The sequence below is a fragment of the Polypterus senegalus genome, chromosome 5 (genome assembly GCF_016835505.1).
Source record: "Polypterus senegalus isolate Bchr_013 chromosome 5, ASM1683550v1, whole genome shotgun sequence".
In the NCBI taxonomy this organism is placed as follows: domain Eukaryota; kingdom Metazoa; phylum Chordata; class Cladistia; order Polypteriformes; family Polypteridae; genus Polypterus; species Polypterus senegalus.
Window position 1 is genome coordinate 108,046,286 of NC_053158.1, and position 23,414 is coordinate 108,069,699.

At 37.8% G+C, this 23,414-nt stretch overlaps 1 protein-coding gene across 2 annotated transcripts in view; it reads left to right on the forward strand.

Annotated features, from left to right (window-relative positions):
- The first annotated feature begins 15 nt into the window (after positions 1 to 15).
- slc12a7b (solute carrier family 12 member 7b) overlaps positions 16 to 23,414 on the forward strand; it is a 275,222-nt gene continuing 251,823 nt past the window's right edge. The window contains exon 1 of one of the 2 annotated variants that reach the window (XM_039753212.1): positions 16 to 271. In XM_039753212.1, the coding sequence (XP_039609146.1) occupies positions 103 to 271 (169 nt within the window). In that variant the 5' untranslated portion in view covers positions 16 to 102. The remainder of the gene's footprint in view (positions 272 to 23,414) is intronic. The other variant, XM_039753208.1, reaches the window with a different exon arrangement.

Consider the following 23,414-nt stretch of genomic DNA (forward strand, 5'->3'; position numbering starts at 1 on the left):
AGTTCTGTCACTCTGCTGAGGGCGCTGGGTTGTTTGGTGGTGTGGTGCTACCAGGCAGTTTACTTGTAAAATAGGAAAAGATTTTACGTAAACTTACGTGTTATGTCCGTGCGGTTTGTTGTTGTGCCTGTTGGTAAAACAGACGGAGGGCCGTCAACTGATGATTCAACAGCGGAAAATGATGGAGTTGTATTGGAGAAACAGGAGGATCCTTCGACGGAGACAGCGGAGTTACCCATCCTTGAATACATCAGGGAGCCCACCAGATATGGTGAGTAATGGTGAAAGACGGAGAGGAAAGTACAACAATTATTGACTTTTCCCCCGACACGCGACTTTAATCTATTTTTTTATTTTCTCATGCTTTTAAGTTAAACCGGACATGGAAATTTAAATGAAAAATCCTTGATGTAGCCCCGCGTGAGGATAGGTGGCTTGGAGTTCTTTCGGTGTGTGCTGCCTTCTAAGTTTAATTCAGGCGACGTGGTAGCGGCAGGCTGTAGTGGGAATGCACAAGGAATAGTGCAGGATAGATGTTGATAAAAAAAATTAAATTTGCTTGTGATGTTCTGTTTATAGATGTATTCTCATTGTGAGCTGTTTAAAGAAGCGTTTTGTGCTTTTGTAGAATCTGGATATATGTTTAGAAAAAGTGTTTTTTTTGAAGAACTGGGATTCTCCATGGTACGTAAAGAAGGCTATTGGAACAGGCAAGTTTTAAGGGATTTTTTTTTAATTAAAATTTCAAAATTAATTGGAATCTATTTTATAGTATTCTACCCGAATTAGATATATGTACCAAGTACTTCTTCCGCTGTTAATCCTTTCAAATGGATATTAATTTATCCAGCCTGATTTTTAAATTGCGTTTTCCTGTAAAACACGTCATGGTGTACGGATACAAATATTCTGTGAACGTGTTTTCAGTTTATTTACTTAAAAATTCTAATACAGTGTTCAAAGTTGTATGGCAGATTCTAAACTAGGTCTGAGTGTGAACATGGTAATTCTTAGTAAATTACTCTGTACTATCTAAGGTTAATGATTCTCTTGTTTCTGTGGCAAGATATATTCCGACAACCATAAAATACTGTGATAAATCAGATCGTGATCGAAAAAATGAGGGTATGGACACTGAGCGAATACAAAAATGAATTCCAAGTAGACATACATTTCTTACATATGACTGTAGTTCTACATAAATTTTACCCTAGATGTGAAAAAATGTGGCCTATTTTGTTTTTTTAAAAGATACATATTAATATGATTATTTAGTGAACTGCAAGTGGTGAAGTGGATAGTGGTGCTGCATCACAGGTCCAGGAGAATACAATATATTCCTGCCATCTCTTGCATTTTAAACAAACTCCAGTCTTTGCTATACACATCTACATTATGCATTTTTCCCCATGTGATCCATCCATTTAATGCTGCATCAAGCTGGTTTATTTAGCAAGTCAAAATGTGTCCAGGGTTGCTGTGATTTGCTAGTGTATCCTTTGTTGCAATTAACATTAATAAAACAGGTGCACTTTCCCATAGCTCCTGAGATGGATTCAATGAGTTCAGAAAATGGATGGATCGATAGATTTTAATTAAAGTTGTTTAAGAAGCACTATCAAAGTGTTAAAGATACCAACAAAACAAGATAACTTTTTTTTTTTTATTTTATTTATTTATTAATTTTATTACAATCAATACATAGCAATCAAGTTTTTACAAAAAAAAAAGAATTATGCTAAGAACAGATCGATCCCCACCCTTGAGAGAGAGAGCAAGCCAAACGGTGTAAAATTTAAGGCTTTTAAAAATACCTAAATCAACAAATTCTCTGTGCTTTATAAAATCATTTCAAAATATTACTGATTAGATCCTGCCATGTTTTGAAAAAAGTCTGCACAGATCCTCTAACTGAGTATTTGATTTTTCCAATTTTAAATAATATAACACATCAGTTTCCCACTGACTTAAAGAGGAGAGTTTGGGTTCTTCCAGTTTATCAGAATAAGTCTGCGTGCCAACAGTGTAGTGAATGCAATCACAGTTTGTTTGTCTTTCTCCACTTTAAGACCCTCTGGAAGAACCCCAAACACAGCTGTTAATGGGTTAGGAGGGATTGTGAGTCCAAGACTGTCTGAGAGGTAATTAAAATTTTTGTCCAGAATAATGTTAATTTGGAGCAGGCCCAGAACATGTGACCTAGTGAGGCTGGGGCTTGGTTGCAACGTTCGCAGGTTGGATCATGCCCTGGAAACATTTTGAGAGTTTTAGTGAGACAGATGTGCTCGATATATAATTTTGAGTTGTATAATTGTATGCTTTGCGCATATGGAGCTTGAGTGAATTCTCTGCATTGCTACTTTCCACTCCTTTTCTGATATATTAATTGAGAGGTCATTTTCCCAGTGTCCTCTTGGATCTTTGAAAGGAAGGGATTGTAAAAGGATTTTATATATTGTAGAGATGGAGTCTAACTCCTTGAAATTGAGCAATAATTTTTCCAGCGTGGATGAGGGTGCAAGATGAGGAAAATCTGGAAGGTTCTGTTTAACAAAGTTCCTGATTTGAAGATAGTGAAAGAAATTTGTAGCTGGAATGTTAAATTTGGAATGTAATTTTTCATAGGATGCAAAGGCGTTGTCTATATAAAGATCTCTAAGCAAGTTAATTCCAAATTTTTCCAGATATTAAAACTGCATATGTTTGTGAGGGTTGAAAGAGGTGGTTCTTTTGCAGGGTGCCACAGAAAGAAGCTTCTCCGTCTTAAAATGCTTTCTACATTGGTTCCAGATTCTAAGTGAGTGGAGCACAATTGGGTTATTAGTGTATTGCCGATAACGTGTGTTTATTGGAGCACAAAGCAAGGAATACAAAGAAGTACTGCAGGATTTTACTTCTATTGCGGTCCATGCCTGTGTATGTTCTTCTATTTGTGTCCAGGTTCTTATCGACTGTATATTTGCCGCCCAGTAATAAAACTGGAAGTTAGGTAGAGCCATGCCGCCTTCTGCCTTTTGTCTTTGTAGGGTCGCTCTTTTGATGCGTGGATGTTTAGAATTCCAAATAAATGAGGTTATTGTTGAATCTAATTGCTTAAAGAACGATTTATTAATGTATATTGGTATGTTTTGAAATAAAAAGGAGCTTAGGAAGAATATTCATCTTAACAGTGTTAATTCTTCCAGCTAGTGTGAGATGAAGGGTTGACCATCTATGCAAGTCTTGTTTAATTTTTTCCATACAGACGATTAAATTTTGTTGATAAAGAGCTTTATGTTTACTTGTGATGTTTACCCCGAGGTATTTAAACTGTTCTGCAATGATAAAAGGAAGGGTGTCTAATCTAATATTATATGCTTGCGAATTCACGGAAAGAGTACACTTTTATTCAGATTAATTCTGAGACCAGAGAGCTTTTGAAATTCTGTGAGTGCTGCTAAGACTGCAGGCACAGAATTTTCTGGGTCCGATATATACAGTACCATGTCATCTGCATATAATGAGATTTTCTGTTCCAGTCCTTCTCTGCTAATCCCCTTTATCTGATCAGTATTTCGACAATGTATTGCCAGTGGTTCAATGGCAATTGCAAACAGCAGTGGTGACAAAGGGCATCCTTGTCTTGTGCCACGTTCTAGTTTAAAGTAGTCTGAGCAAATGTTATTGATGCAAACTGAAGCTTCTGGGTTAGTATACAGTAATTTAATCCATGCACAAATGTTGGGCCAAACCCAAACTTCTCCAAAATAGTAAAAGGTATTTCCATTCAATCATGTCGAATGCTTTTTCTGCATCCAATGATAATAATATTTCTGGGGTGTTTGATTTAGTTGGTGAGTATATTACATTAAACAGGCGTCGAAGATTTGAAGATAAGTGTCGGCCCCTAATAAATCCAGTTTGGTCTTGTGATATTATTGAGGGGAGCACTTTCTCCATCCTTCTAGCTATGATTTTAGAGAGTATTTTAACGTCGTTATTCAGAAGTGAAATTGGTCTGTATGATGCACATTGTAATAAGTCCTTATTTTGTTTTGGAAAGACAGTGATTAGTGCTTGGCGAAAGGTTTGTGGAAGAGATTGGTTATCTCTGGCTTCTGTAAATGTTGCTAATAGGAGGGAGCTAGCTGAGCGGAGAATTTCTTGTAAAACTCTGCAGGGTAGCCATCAGGGCCTGCTGCTTTTCCACCTTGGAGTGACTTTATAGCATCCAGTAATTCTGATAATGACAGAGGTTTATCGAGCTCCTCCACACTAATAGCGTCAATTTGTGGTATCTGTAATTTATCCAGAAATGCATTAGATTGTATATTGTCTTCTTTAAACTCAGTAGTATATAGGGATTTATAGTAGTCTCTAAAAGTGCACATTATATTTTTGTGTTCGATGATTTTATCTCCATTCGTGTTAGTAATTACCGAGATTGCGTTGCGCACTTCTTGCTTGTGAATTTGTTGCGCTAAAAGCTTATTAGCTTTCTCTCCATGTTCATAATAATGATGTCTGGATTTGTAAATTAGTTGTTCGGTTTCTTTAGTTGTCAAGAGGTTTAATTCTGAATGTAGAGCCTGCCTCCTCTTATGTAGAGTCTCGCTTGGTAGTCTGGCATGTTCTTCATCTATTTTAGTAATTTCGCTTTTTATCTCTGCTACTTTCTTCGCTTCGGATTTATTTCTGTGGGAAAGATATGAGATAATCTGTCCTCTTAAGAAGGCCTTAAGAGTTTCCCAGAGTGTTCCTGCAGAGATCTCAGGGGATGTATTTGTCTCTAGAAAGAATTCAAGATAACTTTTGTAGAGAGAGTGCTGGGCATGTATTGCTCGTGAAAGGAACAGGAAGAGAATACACACCTACCTAAGAATTTACATCAGTGATAATGTTAAAGCATGTTAATGCAAAAATATACTCAGCGTATAAATATCCATCCATCCATCCATCTACTGATCCAGTTCCTAACCTGTTTATGCTGTCACCAATTTGTTGATGGCACTTATTACTCATGATGCACATGTTAGGGGTACTGGAGGAAAACACCATTCACTTCTGGGAAGACCATACAAAACCCATCAGCTTTTGAACTTCTAACTCAAAAGCTTTAAGGCAGCAGCAGTTACCACTGTGCCATTGTGTGGGTCTCCATTAAAATTTATCTATTTTTATTTTTTTTATTGTGTTATTTGGAGGCTAGGTGTGGCAGGGAAGTGGGTCCTCTGGATCAGTCTCTGCTACTGTCTTGTCACTTGCAAATACAGTACAAATAGCTTAATTTACACCTGCATTTAAAGGTATAAATTGAAGTAATTTAACTTACATCGTGTATATGGGGAACACAGGAGGATTTAATTTAGAAATATTGAACTTAAGTAATTGTTTACATTTAAACAAACAGGAATAATTTAATATTGCATTAGACTTTGTGATAATGAAATTAAGTTATGTGTAATCATCTTTTTCTTCATATAATAACTGAACATGGTGAATCATGTGGTACATGAAGAAAATGACTCCCATATTATATACTCACAAACACTGAGCTGATTCATTATCAAATAGTTTTTTCTATCCAGTATAGTAACCATCATCATTAGCAATCAGTCATGATTTGCATAAGGATATATGGTTTTTTTTATTATTATTTTTTATGTATAAATGGCCTAGGCTGTTTTAATCACCAATTGTATTAGCTGGACTGACTAGATTAATTTATTTAACACTTGTTTATTTTGTTTTTCTTTTCCGTCTCTATATGATTATTATTCTATCACAAGTTTAATTACGCATGTAAATCAATATTCTTTAATTGTTGTCTCTCAATGTTTTGGTCAGAATGGCATAGTCATGGAAATAGTAGCTGCATTTTGTTGCTTCCCAATAGGGTGACTAGCAAGGTTATTATAGTTTTGCCTTTTTATATTAGTTTTTATTTCTATATTTTTTCTGACCTTACTTGGAAATTCAGTTTATTTTTAGTTTTCCTTCATTGTGTATTTTTAGTTTTAAGTTAGATTTTATTTCACAAAGACATTTTATTTTTATATGTATTAGTTTTAGTTTTTGTTTTAGTAATTATTTCATGGAGCACGTGTCGCAATCAGATAGAACTGTACAGTTAAGGGATTTCGATATAATGTGAGTTTAGAGTTAGTGGAAGCTTACTACACTATGTGGTTTTAATATCTGGTTTTGTTTTTGTCTAATAAAAACAAGCATAATCAAAAACAGATACTGAATAGGAACTATTTTATAATTTTTAAAATATTCTCTATGTCATTTGTGCAAGCATTTAGTGTCAAGGTTAGCAATAGTAAGACTTGAATATCCCATGCATAAGAACAGTAAAACCTTAATGAGCAGAGCAAGAGTAGGTAATCGTTGTATGGATGGGCACGAAACGACAACCACATAATCCAAGATTAGGAACAATATATACATTATCAAAACCTGTTTATCCAGAGCAGGAGCGCAGGAAACCTGGAGCCTACCCCAGCAGGTTTGGATGCAAGGCAGAAAAATCCCTGGTATGCAATATGCATGACATGGCTGATGTTAAAAACAAAAAGAATATGATATTTCAACTGTGTATTTTGAGAGAGAGAAAAATTAAGAAAAGGGGGACATATTTTAAAACATAATTCTGCTACTAGATTATTTTCATATTATCAGGTATTTTGATCTGTGAATATAAAAAGAAAGATAGGTTAATAAATCTTCTTATATAATACGCTACCATGGCTGTCCGTTTGTCTGTCCAGGATTTTAAATCACCTGTAGCTCACAAACCGTTTGACCTATTGACCTGAAGTTTGGTACACATATACTACATGACATTTACTATCCTCTTTTGGGGGTGATGATTGACCTCCAAAGTTATTCCTCTTTTTATTTTTATTTTATTTTATTGTAGAATCAACTCTCTGCAGTCACCAGTAGGGTGGCGCATGCGTATGGGTGCCGTTCTCATCCCTACCACCTTCACAGTCACTTCCCCTACCACTTCATATCTTAAATCATTCTTGAGGCAGATTGAACACTTAAGTGCCAGCTTAAGTGAAAAATGAAGGAAAACATACTACGTAATTGCAACACAAACACTGACTTAATCAGTTTTAACTCAAAAAGATGCCAATGAAAGAAGAAAAGAAGTGGGCCGCTAGGGTGGAGAAAAGAAGAGCTGCTCAGGAAGCAGCAAGCACATCAACCTCTGCGCAAACGAATATTAAACGTACAGAGAAAGAGTATGAAAGCTATGAATGCTCAAATCAAGTGTATTCGTGCAGTGCGACGTTACTGGTATAAAATAAATAAAAAAAATAAAACATTAATATGTTTAGTTTTTCCTTACCTACCGACCTGTAGTTCAGTAGAGACCTTGCAATCTCAGGAATTTTACAAGGCTTGTATTACTTTGTTGTTAAACGACATTTTTAAAGGAAAAATGATTGGTCAATAACAATATGCTGATCTTGTATGATGACCTAGTACATCTCTCAATCAGTGCCATTTTATGTTCAGAAAGGATTTCTCTTGTGTGAAGTGGCAGGTGAATTACTGTCAACAAAATGCAGACCCCTGATAAATAAACTGAAACATTACTCACTCGTGATTTTTCTGTCTATACTGTAAAGGTTTGAAACGTTACTCACTCATGATTTTTCTGTCCATACGGTAAATGTTTTATTGAACAGCACATTCCGATTTCAGGCATTTGAATTACATCTTAGTATACAACAAGCACAAAGAGCTATTTCGCATGCTTTAAGTGCCTGTATTCAGCTCGCTCTGTCATCGCAAATACTGTGTGAACAGCCGCCGTTCACTTCACTGGATGAATATATGTGGGAGGCTTGTGGTGGATTACTTTCGTTTTTAGAGTTAAAAGTTACAAGGGTTAAAGGCTGACAGCAAGAATATTCATTCAAACCCAACAACTAAAATTCTTTTTAGTAAATTTGTTTTTTTTTCCCCCAGTTAGTCTTTCCAGCTACTTTAATAGTTTCATTTAGTTTTATTTTTTCATTTCGGTTTTGTTAATTATTTTATTTCAGTTGACGAAAATGTTTCTTTAATAATAGTTTCAGTTGTTATTTTAGTTTTTGTTAACTATAATAACCTTGGTGACTAGGAAAATGTTTCTGAGAATATAAAACGTTTTGCAATATTGTGAGGGGACAAAAAACACTATTGACCTTGAATCCACCCTTTCACCTTTCAAATTCAGATGTAAATCTTATGATGCATTCTGTTTAAGATCTGTGCTATGACATTTCATACACAGATTACTCAACTAGCTATGAATATTATTAAAACAAACAGCATTTTGCTTGATTCACTAAGCATATGAACAGCTCGTTAACATTTGGAAAATGATGTGCATGTGAAAATCCACGATGATTAGCACTTTGAAGCAAAACAAAAGAAAAAAAATCTGTTTTCATAGTACTATGCAAAAGTTTCAGCATTAAGCAGTTACACTCCACGGTTTATCATCTGTAGACAAATGGCCTGACTGAACGATTTAATAAAACCCTAAAATAGATGATTCGGTAGGTAGCCCATGATGATTCAACTTCCTGGGATACAGTAGTACCTTTCCTTCTGTTTGTTGTCCCAGAAGTCCTGCAAGTGTCCATTGGGATGAGCCCTTTCGAACTATTATTTGACTGGTGACCACGTGGGGTGTTGCTGCAAAAGCAGATTGTCCTCCTTTGTAGTGGAACATCAGCAGTGCAAGCTGGAGGCACAAAAGCGTAATTATGACAAGATGTCTAAACTCCACAAGTTTAAGAAGGAGGATCATGTGCTGGTGTCGATCTTGTCCGATTCACATAAATTTTGGGCTGAATGGCAAGGGCTGACAGTGATAGAAGAGTGTATGTCCCCAGTGAATTATAATGTCAGAATTCCTGGGAGGCGGAAACCCATATAAATTTTGCATATTATTTTGCAGTCCTGGGGCCTCATGCATAACACCATGCGTAGAATTCACACTATAACATGGCGTAAGCACAAAAGCGCGAATGTTCGTACGTACAAACAAATCCAGATGCATAAATCTGTGTGAACGCCAGCTTCCATGTTCTTCCGCTACATAAATCCCGGTCAGTGTGAAAAGTAACGCACGTGCACGCGCCTGCTGTCCCACCCCAACTCCTCCCAGAATTATGCCTCTTTGAATATGCAAATCAATATAAATAGCCCATAAGCTTAGCCTTCTGTGAAAAGACAATGGCAAAAGCACGGGGGAAAATAGAAGAATTTCAGTGTACCAAGCGGGGGCAAGGAAAAACGTACTATTTGTTGGTTTAAAAAGTGGTAAAAACAACAAAAGGAAGTTGATCGAGTGACATAGAGTGTAGGAGAAACTGGAAAGCTCAAGTTCACAAAGTCGCACAGTGCCCGAAATAAAAAAGGAAGTTGTCAGATATCAAAGTCGCCGTGAAAAGGCAAGTCGTATCCCACCATCTGAGTGTCATATGAAAGCTTATTAGGGTACAGAGAAAAAAAAATAGGCACACAGTGTTAAAGCACGAAATGTCAACTTTAATCTCGAAATTTCCACTTTAATCACATAGTTTATTTTGTGATTAAACTAGAATATAATAAACTTCATCTTAAAATCGTTTAATTTACTAGTTTCTCAAATCCCATCGTAACTAAAGTAGCACATTAAATGCTTTGTTTTGTATTTGATCTTCTATGCGCTGTATGTGTGTGAATCACTACTTTCTTCTTAAACAGGCTTTCTCTTCCTCCGATAGGACACAGAATCCATTGCATTCGTAATATTACTGCTCTGAGTTATGTTACAGTGCATCACTTTTTCCACATTTTGTTATGTTACAGCCTTATTCCAAAATGGATTGAATTCATTTTTTTCCTCAGAATTCTACACACAACACCCCATAATGACAACGTGAAAAAAGTTTACTTGAGATTTTTGCAAATTTATTAAAAATAAAAAAATTGAGAAAGCACATGTACATAAGTGTTCACAGCCTTTGCCATGAAGCTCAAAATTGAGCTCAGGTGCATCCTGTTCCCCCGATCATCCTTGAGATGTTTCTGCAGCTTAATTGGAGTCCACCTGTGGTGAATTCAGTTGATTGGACATGATTTGGAAAGGCACACACCTGTCTATATAAGGTCCCACAGTTGACAGTTCGTGTCAGAGCACAAACCAAACATGAAGTCAAAGGAATTGTCTGTAGACCTCTGAGACAGGATTGTCTTGAGGCACAAATCTGGGGAAGGTTACAGAAAAATTTCTGCTGCTTTGAAGGTCCCAATGAGCACAGTGACCTCCATCATCCGAAAGTGGAAGAAGTTTGAAACCACCAGGACTCTTCCTAGAGCTGGCCGGCCATCTAAACTGAGCGATCGGGGGAAAAGGGCCTTGGTCAGGGAGGTGACCAAGAACCCGTTGGTCACTCTGTCAGAGATCCAGAGGTCCTCTTTGGAGAGAGGAGAACCTTCCAGAAGGGCAGCCATCTCTGTAGCAATCCACCAATCAGGCCTGTATGGTAGAGTGGCCAGACGGAAGCCACTCCTTAGTAAAAGGCACATCGCAGCCTGCTTGGAGTTTGCCAAAAGGCACCTTAAGGACTCTCAGACCATGACAAACAAAATTCTCTGGTCTGATGAGACAAAGATTGAACTTTTTGGTGTGAATGCCAGGCGTCACGTTTGGAGAAAACCAGGCACCGCTCATCACCAGAGCAATACCATCCCTACAGTGAAGCATGGTGGTGGCAGCATCATGCTGTGGGGATGTTTTTCAGAGGCAAGAACTGGGAGATGAGTCAGGATAAAGGGAAAGATGACTGCAGCAATTTACAGAGACATCCTGGATGAAAACCTGCTCCAGAGCGCTCTTGACCTCAGACGGTTCATCTTTCAGCAGGACAATGACCCTAAGCACACAGCCAAAATATCAAAGGAGTATATATATTCAAAAAGACTTGAGGCTGTAATTATTTATATATCTATACTAATAAAAGGCAAAGCCCTCACTGACTGACTGACTCACTCACTCACTGACTCATCACGAATTCTCCAACTTCCCGTGTAGGTAGAAGGCTGAAATTTGGCAGGCTCATTCCTTACAGCTTCCTTACAAAAGTTGGGCAGGTTTCATTTCGAAATTCTATGTGTAATGGTCATAACTGGAAGGTATATTTCTCCATATACTGTAATGGAGTTGAGCTCGTAAGCCGTGGGGGGCAGAGTTTCATGTGACATCATCACGCCTCCCACGTAATCACGTGAACTGACTGTCAACGCAGTACGTAGAAAACCAGGAAGAGCTCCAAAAAGCGCTGAAGAAAACATGCATTATATAATTGAGAAGGCAGCGAAACAATAATAAGCGAGCGAGTGACATATACAACCATATTCATGAGTGCTACTACTTTGGAAACAAAGCACAGTGTAAACCTAAAGTTTAAATTAAGTTCATAGACAGGCTGCCGCTGGCGTTTGTCATGCCCACGGGTAATGCCGGATACAAGTTTAATGAGAGGACGCAGGATATAAACGAGAGTTTTGATCACTTTGTAACTAAGTTAAAATTGCAGGTAAAGGGTGGTGCTTATGCAAATTCCGAGAGACTGTGTTTGTGGGGGATTGACAGTTAAGGGGGGTGGGGGAGTCACGTCATCATCTCCCTCCCATTCACCTCATTTCCGCTCTGAGCTGAGCTCCACAGCTAACGCAGTCTTACAGAAGTGACTTTGTGACGCTGCTACCAAATACTCACAGAAAAATCCACAAGTTAACACTCACGCTGTCTGTAGATTTTCTCCACACTGAATCCTCCAAGCACTACTTACAAAAGGTTACATTGACAATCGTGTTACGTTATTTTTAAAATGTTTCATTTTCTTGGCACAAGCACAGTAGAGAAGCTTCGAAGCATTTGCTCCATAATGCGTTAAAAATTAATGCATTTAATCACACTTTCAATTCCAAGCAAAGGAGAACTTCTGTCAATGCATGATTTGGTACACAGATTACATTGATCAGCGCTTCCCGATTCATTTTACCCTCGCACCACCTTGGTTTGAGAAGAAGTATGAAAAAATATGAGGTTAACAAACACAGAAAAACAGATCACCAATTGAATCTTCATGAATAATCGATTCGCCATCAATAATTGTTTTGGTAAAGCCATATTCAGTGTAATCCTCCTTCCATTTTATAAATTTTGATGATTAAATGAACAGTAAAAAAGTAAGAGCGAAGTGAGGGTGACTTATTCAGGCAGGCAGGCGACAGCTCAATAGCTCAAATTTGGATATAAGTAGATTCTATTTAGTCCCCAGAAATATCTTTGGTAGGAATGGAAGTTGAATTTAGTCTTTAAATTTCTACGGTAAAGAAAAAGTTATGCAATGATGACTACATTTAACTATATAAAGTCAAAACTTGTATATATAAAGACATTCGCGATTATATAAAGTCACTGTCGGAATAAATAAAGTCAAAACTTTAATATATAAAGTCAGTGTCAGTATATATAAAGTCAGTACTTGTTTCTGAATATATAAAGTCAAAACTTGAATATATAACCTAAAGTCATTCCCAAATATATAAAGTCAAAACCTGAGTATATAAAGACGGCGTTGGAATATTTCGGAATATATAAAGTCAACGTCGGAATATATAAAGTCAGCGCTGGAATCTATAAAGTCAAATCTTGAATATATAAAGTCAGCGTCGAAATATAGGCTATAAAGTAAGCGCTGCAATATATAAAGTCAAAACTTCTATATATAAAGTCAGCATCGGAATATACAAAGTCAGCGCTGGAATATCCATTCATTTCCCAACACGTTGAATCCGACCACAGGGTCACAGGGGGTCTGCTGAAGACAATCCCAGCCAACACTGGGCGCAAGGCAGGAACCAATCCTGGGCAGGGCACATGCATCATTTTCAAAACATTAACCGAACAGTGTTTTTTTAATATATTTTTCTGAATACGTTTTTGTTAGTTCAGTTCAGAGTCGTTTCAATCAATAGATTTTGACTTTCACTTTATATATTCAGGAGTGAGTTTATATACTCTGATGTTGACTTTATATAATCAGGAATGACTTTATATATTCTGACGCTGACTTTATATATTCAAATTTTGACTATGTATACCAACACTGACTTTCTATATTCAAGTTTTGACTTTATATATTCTGACGCCGACTTTATATATTCACAAAATCAATTTATTAGCCTGTTTGGCACCCCATAGTATATGTGTGTGTGTATATATGTACACATGTATATATGTATGTATGTATTGTGAACGATAGGGGGCGCTCTCGCTCCCTTGAACCCCTGTCCACGACTCCAGACACCAGGTAAAAGTCCAAATTTTAACTTTATTTTTCTTCCACAGTGCACAAAGCACGCTCTCCATTACAATACTCATATAAATCACAATAATAACAAATAACCAATCCTCCAGCTCCCAGACGCGTTGCCACCCTTCCACCCAGCTCAGCTCATTGTCTGTGAGTTCCCATAGTCCTTTTATACTCCCTGACCCGGAGGTGTTTCTGCCCAACAGTCCACAAGTCCTTATTCCTTCCGGGTCAGGGTAAATAGTCCTTTTCTTCAACCCGGAAGTCCGTCACCTCCGGGTCACAGGGCACGAAGAAGCCCTTGGTCCTCCCTGCAGCTCCCTCCTGTGGCCCCCACGGCATCCAGCAGGGCTTTGCATAAAAACTCCATTGTCCATGATGCCCTGCTGGTCTTCTGGGGACCTCCATGCTGCAAGGAGGGCTACACCTGGCGGCTTGGGGGTATTGGCCGGGATAAATGGCCAGCCATCCTTCACAGTATATACAGGTATATGGCAGCAACACTCATGACAATGACAAAACAATTACAGTACATTGTCAATAATGTTACGTTATTATTAAAATGTTGTCTTTTTACTTCTCCGCTGCCAAGCGTGGGTATTTTGCTATATATATATATATATTTATATATATATATATATATATATATATATATATATATATATACAGAATAAGATATAGATATCTTTATATATAAACTGCTCAAAAAATCAGATCTCAATGGGAAAAAGAAATCCTCCTGGATATCTATACTGATATAGACTGGGTAATGTGTTAGGAACGAAAGGATGCCACATCATTTGATGGAAATGAAAATGATCAACCTACAGAGCCCTGAATTCAAAGACGCCCCAAAAATCGGAGTGAAAAAATTATGTGGCAGGCTAGTCCATTATGCCAAAATTTAATTGCAGCAACTCAAAATTGTACGCAGCACTTTGTATGGCCCCTGTGTTCTTGTATACATGCCTGACAACTTTGGTGCATGCTTCTAATGAGATGACAGATGGTGTTGTTGGGGATCTCCTCCCAGATCTGGACCAGGGCATCACTGAGCTCCTGGACAGTCTGAGGTGCAACCTGGTGGCATTGGATGGACCAAAACATAATGTCCCAGAGGTGTTTTATTGGATTTAGGTCAGGAAAGTGTGGTGGCCAGTTAATGGTAACAATTCCTTCATCCTCCAGGAACTGCCTGCATACTCACACCACATGAGGCCAGGAATTGTCGTGCACCAGGAGCCACTGTACCAGCATAGGGTCTGACAGTGGGTCCAAGGATTTCATCCTGATACCTAATGGCAGCCAAGGTGCCTTTGTCAAGCCTGTAGCGGTCTGTGTGACCCTCCATGGATATGCCTCCCCAGACAATCATTAACCCACCACCAAACTGCTCATGCTGAATGATGTTACAGGCAGCATAATGTTCTCCATGGCTTCTCCAGACTCTTTCACTTCTGTCACGTGCTCAGGGTGAACCTGCTCTCATCTGTAAAAAGCACAGGGCACCAGTGGTTTATCTGCCAATTCTGGTATTCTATGGCGAATGCCAATCGAGCTGCATGCTGCTGGGCAGTGAGCTCAGGGCCCATTAGAGGACATGGGGCCCTTGGGTCACCCTCATGAAGTCTTTCTGGTTGTTTGGTCAGAGACCCTCACACCAGTGGCCTGCTGGAGGTCATTTTGTAGGGCTCTGGCAGTGCTCATCCTGATCCTCCTTGCCCAAAGGAGCAGATACTCGTCCTGCTGATGGGTTATGGACCTTCTATGGCCCTCTCTAGCTCTCCTAGAGTAACTGCTTGTCTCCTAGAATCTCCTCCATGCCCTTGAGACTGTGCAGGGAGACACAGCAAACCTTCTGGCAATGACACATATTGATGTGCCATCCTGGAGAAGTTGGACTACCTGTGCAACCTCTGTAGGGTCCAGGTATCGCCTCATGCTACCAGTAGTGACACTGACTGTAGCCAAATGCAAAACTAGTGAAGAAACAGTCAGAAAAGATGAGGAGAGAAAAATGTCAGTGGCCTCCACCTGTTAAACCATTCGGGGGTCATCTCATTGTTGCCCCTCTAGTGCATCTGTTGTTAATTTCATTAACACCACAGCAGCTGAAACTGATTAACAACCCCCTCTGCTACTTAACTGACCAGATTAACATCCCATAAGTTTCATTGACTTAATGCTATACTCTGATTAAAAAGTGTTCCTTTAATTCTTTTGAGCAGTATATATATATATATATATATATGATATAGAGATATATATATATATATATATATATATATATATATACATACTGTATATATCTATATATATCTCTATCCATCCATTGTCTAACCCGCTGAATCCGAATACAGGGTCACGGGGGTCTGCTGGAGCCAATCCCAGCCAACACAGGGCACAAGGCAGGAACCAACCAAGACACGGGGAGAACATGCAAACTCCACGCAGGGAGAACCCGGGAAGTGAACCCGGGTCTCCTAACTGCGAGGCAGCAGCGCTACCACTGCGCCACCATGCCGCCCCTTTTATATATTTGTATCTATACTAATAAAAGGCAAAGCCCTCACTCACTCACTCACTCATCACTAATTCTCCAACTTCCCGTGTAGGTAGAAGGCTGAAATTTGGCAGGTTCATTCCTTACAGCTTCCTTACAAAAGTTGGGCAGGTTTTATATCGAAATTCTACGTGTAATGGTCATAACTGGAAGCTGTTTTTCTCCATTTACTGTAATGGAGATGATCTTGAACGCCGTGGGGGCGGAGTTTCATGTGACATCATCACACCTCCCACGTAATCACGCAGTACATAGAAAACCAGGAAGACCTCCAAAAAGCACTGAAGAAAACATGCATTATATAATTGAGAAGGCAGCTAAACAATAAGAAGCGAGCGAGTGACATATACAACCATATTCATGAGTTCTGCTACTTCGAAAAAAAAGCACGATGTAAACCTACACTTTAAATTAAGTTCATAGACAGGCTTCCGCTGGCGTTTGTAATTTAGTGCCTGCCCATATAAGGCCGTCCGTCAGCGGCAATCCAATAGCAAACTCCCACTAAATATTCACGGGTGAAGGACTGTGCTTATGGAGAGGAAGATGAGATGGTCAGGGTGGTGTTTGACACAAACTCAGCGAAACTGCGAGAGAAAGGACTAAGGTAACATTAAATACAGCCATGGACATAGCACGAGATGGCACCAGCACAGCTGGGAACCTTCGATGCATGTACACCGAGCGGCTCACGTGAACTGACGCGTGCACAGATAAAAGCAACAGTTCCAAAGAGCTGAACAAAACCAATTACACAATTGAAAAGGCAGCAAAAATATGAAGCGTCTGATACATACAAGCATATTCATAAATGCATCTACTGCGGAAACAAAGCACATGGTGGAAAAAGTCAATGTCCCGCTAAAGGAAGACAGTGTAAAAAACCCGTGCATGCAGTGTGTCAGGTCTCAGATAAAGAAGAAGACGAGCTGTTTATTGATGCAGTAAGAAACGAATCGATGAAAGAAACCTGTCATCTTTACAACGATTGACAAACACGGAATGTAACTTGAACACAACACATCCTACAAATATGAACCTGATTGAAAGAAATAATGATAATCAAATCCTTGATGACAGCAACACTCAGTAACACTCACAAAACAAATACTGTATATTGACAGTCATGTTACGTTATTTTTAAAATGTTCCCTTTTCTTTTCTAGCTTTTTAACACACTACTTCTCCTGCTACGCTGGTATATATATATATGTATATATATATCCCGATCTACATACTCGAATAATGGATACTTTATTCGCCATCAATGATTGTTTTGGTAAAGCCATACTCAGTGTATTCATTAGATGAACGGTAAAAAGTAAGAGCGAGGGAGGATGACTTATTGAGGCATGCAGGCTGTAGTGCGGCGTCAACTCTATCTGAATTGCGATCACATTTGAAAAAATATATCTTTTCAAGTTCTATTTAGTCCATATGTGTCAAACTCAAGGGCAGCGGGCCACATCCGGCCGGCGCGTAATTATATCCGCCCGAGATCATTTTATATACTGTATTATTGTTATTAATGGCCCGGTATATGAAGCGCTGGTAACACAATAAACTACAGATCCCATAATGCAGCGCTTCAGCTGCCTTGCCGAACACTTAACGCGTTAATCAAGTCTAGCTTATGATGCTGCAAGTTATTGCGAAGCTAGCTCACACGATGCTGAAGAGAAAAGTTGATTCTGAAAATAGAGCCTTTAAAAACCGATGGGAGGCTGAGTATATGTTTACTGAACCCGTGTGTCTCATTTGTGGAGCTAATGTGGCTGTAATTACAGAATTTAATCTAAGACGGCACTATGAGACAAAACATCAGGGTAACCTGAATGCAATGCAGAAGATACAGAAAGCAGAAGAATTAAATAAGAATCTGACACTTCAGCGGACGTTTGTACCCGTGCACAATCACAAAGTGATTTCAAGTGAAGCTGCTTTTATGGGAGACACAAATGCACCAGTGCACCTTGCCCCACTTTCCCTGTTGCCAAGTAATGTTAAACCAAGTCGTCACTACGGTGTTCCCAAATATGCACTTTGCTGATAAACTGAGCGCACTGCACTGAGTTTGCACGCGCTTTGGTGACTTTGAAGAACAAAAAGTCCGTCTACATGCGGCTGAACCTTGTGCATGTTTGGTAGCACATATCTGTGTGAGAAGCTCTTCTCAGTGATAAAGACTAACAAAACAGCACACAGGAGTCGCCTCACTGATGAGCACCTGCAATCCATCCTGAGAATCTCCACAACACAGAACCTCACACCAAACATAAACGAACCTGTTGCCAAAAAAGATGCCAGGCGTCCAGCTCTAAAATGACATATGAGCAAAGACAACTGAATGATTTGATTTGTTATTGCTGAAAGGAACACATTTTATTTATATTTCCAGGTTTTGTTATGCAGCATGTTCATATTTGAATTTGTATAATTTTGACAGGATATATTTTTATGGAGAGCAAAATCTTTTGGGATATTTAAAATCTAAGTTTATTTTTATATAAAATTACATAAGAGTAAAGAAATTTGAATGTTTGTTCTTTTAACGCTTACTTTATTTCTAACTTGTATAATTTAGACAGGATATATTTTTATGGAGAGCAAAATATTATAAGTTGTTTAAGGTTTGAGTTGATTTATTCACAAATAATATTCCTGTCTGTTTTTACCATTCCTACCAAAGATATTTCTGTCGACTAAATAAAAATTCCTTCTATTTAAAATTTAAATAGAACTTGAACAAATACGATAGTTCATAATATCCACGCAGACTTGCACGTAAGAGCGGGAGTTATCCGTTTTAACAAGCAGCGTATTACACTGATATGAAATAGCTTGTGTGTATATATGTAGATATGTATGTATATATATATATGTAGATATATATATATATGTATGTATATATGTGTATATATATATATATATATATATATATATATATATATATATATATATATATATATATGTATATATATGTATACAGTATGTATGTGTATATATATATATATATATATGTATGTATGTATGTGTATATATATGACAACAATACTCATCACTCACAACAGTGACAAAACAATTACATTGACAATCATGTTACGTTATTTTCAAAATGTTTCCTTTTCTTTTCATTGCTTCTTTAACACACTACTTCTCCGCTGCAAAGCTGGTATTTTGTAGTATATATATATATATATATATATATATATATATATATATATATATATATATATATATATATATATATACACACACACACATACCTACAGTGGTACTTTGAGATACGAGTGCCGCAACATACGAGTTTTTTGAGATACGGGCTGTCACTAGGTCGGTTTTTTTTTTTTTTGCCTTGAGTCACAAGCCAAAATTATAAATACGAGCCATCAAAGAGCTTGTCGCTGCATATTCCAAGGAACTGATGATGGAGGAATTGACGGAACTACAGACCCCGACATACGGAGGTTCTGCAGGAGATCGGTGTCACTGAGGAGGTTATCTCCCAAAGTGAGAGAAAAGAAGTGTTTGCAATGTGGGAAAAAGTTTTGAACTTTAAAGAAAAGAAACACCCTGTAAAAGTTACAACTGGTCATGCAGCGGCGCTATTTAATGACACTTGCCTAACATTTGACTTTATTGAAAAGAAACCCTGAAAAAGTTGCAACTGGTCGTGCAGCGGTGCTATTTAATGGCACTTGCCTAACATTTGACTTTATTAAAAAAAAGCCCTGAAAAAGTTGCAACTGGTCGTGCAGTGGCGCTATTTAATGACACTTGCCTAACTCATTTCAGAAACATTCTAAACGAGAGTGCTAAACAAAGCTCCTTGGTCAGGCTTCTGTTGAAACGCCTTGAGAATGAAAGTGACGAAGCGTGGCAAAAAAGAAAAAAACTAGTGAAGAAGAAAATTAAGTTAAGCAAAAGTGAAGTGAAAGGAAAAACAATATTACAATACGCTAATCAGCTTCGTCAACATCTGTTTATTGTTTTAAATTTTCTTTTATGTATTAGGTGTTTTTTGTTTGTATAAAATATTTTAATTATAAATACATTTTTCTTATGTTGAAAACATTTAACAAAAAATTGGAGTGTTTTTTTGGGGGCTGGCACGAATTAATCTCATTTCAATTAATTTCATATATAATATATATATAATATATATAAACGTCCAGGGTCTATGTCCAGACAATGTTGTCTGGCATTTACTACAGGGCTGTAATGTCCCATGACAAAAGGCAACAAGAAGCACACAGAAAGAGGTATGTAAGGTATATCTGGTGAGCAGTGGTTCAAAATGCGCAGCACGATTGAAACAGACAAACTCATTGTACCATTAAACTAGTTTTAATAAATGGGTGTTTCGCCAGTACCCTAATATTTTGTGAAAAACCGGTCAAACTCAGAATTATGATTTGGCTCAGTCATAGTGAAATGTGCCATGTGTGTTATACATAATGTTACATGTTATATATAATGTGCTACCATTATCATGCAACATTTTCAAAGAACTAATCAATTATCAGTTACTAACACTGTTGATATATTCAATATTCAAATGAAGCATTTATTCACTGTTATCTTTTTATGTTGTAAATATTAGAGGACACCTTCCTGCTTTCCCCACACATCTGGACTAAAGCCAAATAAGGAATAGGCAGGCAATCTTATCCTACCTGCTTTGTCAAGGGACTCTGTGGTACCACCTGTTTGACAGAAGGTTGTTGTTTTTTTACTTTTCACCAGCACCTCGTTCTTCCCAACCCTGTCTCTTTCTCGCTCTTTCTCCCCTACCCTCTATTGTCTTGCTCTGGTGAACCTGCAAGGTTCACTTCTTTGTCACCATGCATAATAGTGCCCTTTTGCTCAATAGTGCCTCTTTTCACTCAACCCAGTATTGAGTGATTCCTGAAATTCTGCTACTGTTTCTTTTGTGTTATTGAACTAGCATCTACCTATTTACTGTGTTTTAAAGTGGTGGAGATGCAGTGTAGAAGAAAGCCACTCCTATGATAACAGCTACAAGGAAAGAAGGAAGGGCCAAAAGACAGAAGGGTTTTATATCCTACTGTACATGTGTAAGTCTGAAGAACAAAATGCCAAATCTATTATAATGTAATGATGGTGTTTGCTGTGAAAAGTAATACAACATCACAAACAGTTTTTTCTTGTATTGTCCAAACAAGGCATTCCACAATGAGCTTTAACAGGCCCGGTTTTTTGACAGCCCCCCCAGCTTTGGCAAGTACTATAGAACAGTTCTTACAGATATTCAGTTTTATAGTTAAGACAATCTTAAAAATAATTTTTAAAAAAATTTGTTAAAGTGTGACTTCACTTCTGATTAATCCTGCACTGCAAAGATAAATCATGGATTCTAACTGTAATTTTTTATTGTTTGAATCTCAGACTTTGTGAATTGTTTTCATCATTTTATTAATGACTTTTTAACTCTTTGGTTCTCTGTGCCCTTGCTACATTTCATAGTACTGTATTAGCATACTGTTCTGTTCGAAAGCATAAGAAAACAGTTTTATATGGCTCTGTTAAAGGATTGGAAATGTCTCTGTATTTAAATGATAGAACAATGCAAAAAACTGTACACACACTTATGTAATTCATTTGACAATTGAAGTATGCCCTGAAGATCTTTTGTAGTGCACTGATGAGTGTGGCTATAAAGACCAACAGAGGAGATAGTCTCCATTACAGTGACAGCATTTGTGGTGTAAATGTTACTATTAGTTTCGCTGTGAGCTTTCTTTAGTGCCATAGCTACCAACTTTCTTGTATGAAGTTATTGTACTACTTATCATTACGTGTACTGTGATTGTTGGCACCAAACTGTTTGGTGTTTTTGTCAATTGCTTTCATGCAGACGTCTTTAGTATGCAGTTGGGAGCATCCTGCCAATCTCATTCCAATGACAATTCTCCGCAAAGAATGGGTTTCAGCATTTGTACTGTATGTTTTGCACATGATAAAGCATTTCCAAGTCATGAAAGGTGTCAATTTTTTTCCAAAGTGTACTTGCATTAAAAACCAGTACATAAAAGGTCCTTACTGTAGGAAAATCTTTTAGTGCAGAAAATGCTGAGGATTAATTGAAGTTTTTTCTGGAAGACATATTAGTGCCCATTAGTCAACATATTCTTTCTTAGAAAAAATAAAAAACAAAAAGCATGTTAAGCAATTAAAACTTTGTTTTGAAGGTGTACTTGTCATGCAATGACATGTTTTTTTGGGAGAACTTGGATTTAAGGGGACCTATTTCTCAGCAATCATTCTTTCCTGCAAATAACTTTTGATTTTTACATAGCACTTTTCAGGGTTTTGTAAATGTTGGTGAGGTGAGTTCTGCTTTCCTACTCCAAGGAAGACCACCCAGTGTTCTGCTAAAACAAAGAAACAAAAGAGAGATTGTCACAAAGTCCAAGGGACTCATTTGTAAAACTTTGCATGGATTTGAGTATGTGTACGTCTAAAAATGGGAAAATGTGAATGCCAAATTAAAATCCTATTTATAAACTTGGCATACGCACATTTCTATGCAATTTTTTGCAGTAATATTGTAAATCTGCATATGTGAATGCATCTTGAAACCCCTCCTGGTTGTTTCCCTGAAACAGCCATATATGGACTTTGCTATTCTTCTTCATATATATGTAGTCACGATGCTGCAGACCTTAATTGACTGGTAGAGCAGCTTCCTGCCTGATGCATTTGAGGAGTTCTATACTACATTCCACAGCTGAGCATGCAAGAGCACGGTATAATTGTGCATCTCCTTTGCGTTATGGGGGTCAGAGAAGGGACATAAGTCACTACCTGCTTACACGCTGGCGTCTATCACCTAGAACTTGTAATAAAAAATGATTGCTGTTACAATAAATGGTATAAGCCATTTGAAAAACTGAGGGTTTACCTCAGTTACCTTGCCAACAAGCCCACCATCACGTGCAGCACCATCATCAAGATGTCTGCCAAAGCTACTTTTCCTCAAAATAAATGGCCTCTGAGCTAGTTGCAATATGAGTGCTCTGATTACGTTTAGAAATGCTGCTCTAAATTAACTATTTATGTTGGCATAAACATGTTACAGTTTGTGTATGTACATCTATACCACACAAAAACGGAATATAGCTCCTAGTAAGTTGGATAATGGTTTCCTGCACAGTAAACATGATGAAGCTGAAGCTTGGCTAAAATATTCCTGACCTATCAGCCAGTTTCCTGAAAGTGACAAAAAGGTAGCCTACTGTATTTAAACTGATGAAAAACTAAAAGGTCCTTCTGTGCAAACACACAGCATTGGCCCTCTTAAAAAGTCACTAAAATAAACTCAATAATGATTGAATGTATGAGTCCTTATTTAGCTGGTTTGGCTGAATTTCCCTAATTGATCAAGGGTATCATCATTTTCCAATTTCTACGAAATATTGCATATGAATGGCCATGTAGTCATAAATAGACACAAGTTGTCCTGTTATGCT